The sequence below is a fragment of the Penaeus japonicus genome, unplaced genomic scaffold (assembly GCF_977035675.1).
Source record: "Penaeus japonicus unplaced genomic scaffold, GWHDUDI00000001_assembly GWHDUDI00000001, whole genome shotgun sequence".
Taxonomy (NCBI): domain Eukaryota; kingdom Metazoa; phylum Arthropoda; class Malacostraca; order Decapoda; family Penaeidae; genus Penaeus; species Penaeus japonicus.
Window position 1 is genome coordinate 40,977,143 of NW_028234403.1, and position 2,500 is coordinate 40,979,642.

The 2,500-nt window shown below is 37.0% G+C and overlaps 1 protein-coding gene across 1 annotated transcript in view; it reads left to right on the forward strand.

Moving 5' to 3' along the window:
• LOC122256486 (uncharacterized) overlaps positions 1-2,134 on the forward strand; it is a 2,319-nt gene extending 185 nt beyond the window's left edge. The window contains exons 2-5 of the mRNA XM_086546412.1: positions 493-506; positions 1,045-1,065; positions 1,226-1,399; positions 1,645-2,134. Of these exons, the coding sequence (XP_086402538.1) occupies positions 493-506; positions 1,045-1,065; positions 1,226-1,399; positions 1,645-2,100 (665 nt within the window). The 3' untranslated portion in view covers positions 2,101-2,134. The remainder of the gene's footprint in view (positions 1-492; positions 507-1,044; positions 1,066-1,225; positions 1,400-1,644) is intronic.
• The last annotated feature ends 366 nt before the right edge of the window (positions 2,135-2,500 follow it).

The window sequence follows — 2,500 nt, forward strand, 5'->3', positions numbered from 1 at the left end:
ACATACTACACGCGTCAGAGTATAAAAGTATAAAACTTTATTGGCCAATCTAACTTTGCAGTAAGGGTTATACATTCATTTATAAGATCAATAAACCATAAAGGTATGTTGTATTTTGATTTTAAAAATGCAACAAAGCAAGAGATAGCATCATTCAACAAAATTTACGTTTTTGTTCTTTTCAACCTTCCATTTAGCATTCATTTGTGTGATTAAATCAAGATTACAAGATAATAATAAACAATACAGATAAATAATTATTACAATGAAATATTGATCTCTGACTCTAGAAACCGCCGTGTCGTATGAGGTTATGTCTGACATGTGACACTTTGAATAAGACAGTTTTGAAAATATTTAGAGCAATGTACCTAGATTAATTATAAAAAAACAGACCTACCAGCCTTCATGATTTGGGACTCATTTTAAAATCTACTCTGCCACCGTCAAAGAGTTTCGAGTATTATGACGTATATTTTTATAATCCCTAAGATGGATTCAGTATAGTAAGGGTGGATCCGTAATGGAATCAAGTAAGGTTATATAACATCCAGTTGATGGTCACTTGTGGCACTTGTCGGTTTTGATAGTTGGCATGTTATTTAAATGATTGTTTTAAGGAAAAAATCAACTAAATATTCCTTCTTAAAGCTTCTAATAATAACCCTTATAAAGCTAAGCATTTTGCTTAAAACAGCAAAACAAGATATCACAAAGCAGTCTTAAGACCCGCGGTGACCCGGTGCATAACTTGTGACGTTTAGGGTCACTGCACGGGAAGACTTGAAGTTCAATGACCTTGTGTAAGATCAGGTCACCTTACTGACTCACGACGCTCACATAATGTCATATATAATTTCAATTATGTAGAAGCTTGACATGTAGAATACTCTTCTAATTTTTTATTTATTATTATTTTTTTAAATATAAAATCTGCATTATTGCTTGTGACTACCGCAGATGAATAATTGAATTCCAGTGATTTATTTTGTTTTATACATACAAATATGCAACAGATCTTTGTATAATTTTTTTTTTTTGCAGAATCTACCTAGTATCCTATTGGTATTTTTCAATTGCCAAAGTCTCAAAGATCAATTTGCGTTATCGTAAATCATCATCCATTTCATTCTTATCAAACCATCACCATTAAGGTAATTTACCAACGGGAGTAATTAATATCATATGAAATAAGTCAAGAACTCATGACCTTGCATAACCCCAGATGATCTCTTCCGTGGACCTGATGTCGGTCTCTTCCGGCCTGGTTTCTCATCGTCGAGCGATAAAAACCCTTCTTGAGCTGGCGTACCACAGCACTTCTTCACTTCCACGACTAGAGGAGGTATCTACTGAAGGATCTGAAATGTCACGTGTTCAGGCCAAATGTAGTCCTGAGGTAAGGAGAGAATAGCTCAATATATTCATATACGTTTATTGTATCAGTGTACTTTACTCGTCCGCCCCTATTTCGTTACAATATCTTATTTCTTAATCCTCATTTTCATAAATAAGGATTAAGGAGGAAATAAAAGTATCTATATTGATACAGCAATTTTGTTTACAGTAATGATGAGGGCTTTTGTCATATAATGTATACCAACAATCCTTTTCAGTTTCATGGTATTATTGCCACCTTTTCAGGAGCAAGAAAATATATCAATAGCCACTGATGATGCCGAGACCAGCCTCGCGCTTCCCGACGAAGAGGACTGCTTCATGACGCCTCTCAACGCTGACGGCGAGACCACGCGGAAGACCCCAGCCCGTAAGAGAACAAGACTATTTACCGACGCCGACGACGAAGGGGTGACACCGGCGGCCAAGAGGAGGAAGCAAACGCAGGATGAAGAAATGCACGAGTTACTGGCCGCCGCACTACGAAATTTCACAGCAGCCGATGACAAGTTCGGCCACTTCGGTTCCTACATAGCTTCCCTGTGCACGCGGCTTGAAGAGACTCAGTCGAAGCTGGAAGCTCTCGGAGAACCACCGGGGATGCATCTCCTTGAAGTGAAAGAGAAGGCGATTCGTCTCTTCAACCGACAGATTCTGGAGAATTTGGAAACGATTCGCAGACTGGGAGGAAGTGTAGCGTAGCCACTGGAGTCACATGCATGTGTTTTGGGTTTTCAGTTTTGTAGTGTAAAAATGTATGTGAAAATCAAACGTTCGTATCTTTTTAAAAATTATGTTTGTCAGTAATTACTTTGATGTACAATATGTAGCTTTTCTGAAGTTCAGTAAAATTGTTGCTTACTTTGACGTTTGGTATCCATTTCTGTCCCACATAACAGAGTTTTCTTCATTTTACATCTGCAATAGAACCATGCAAAATACCTATCGTAAGGAAGAAGCCCCTCTTGATTATTTACGTTTTCTATAAACTCGATGAAACACTGGTTTTCTTTAAATACCGTAATGTCAGGGTATACTAATATATATATACATGGCAACACACACACACACACACATATATATATATGTATATATATGTATA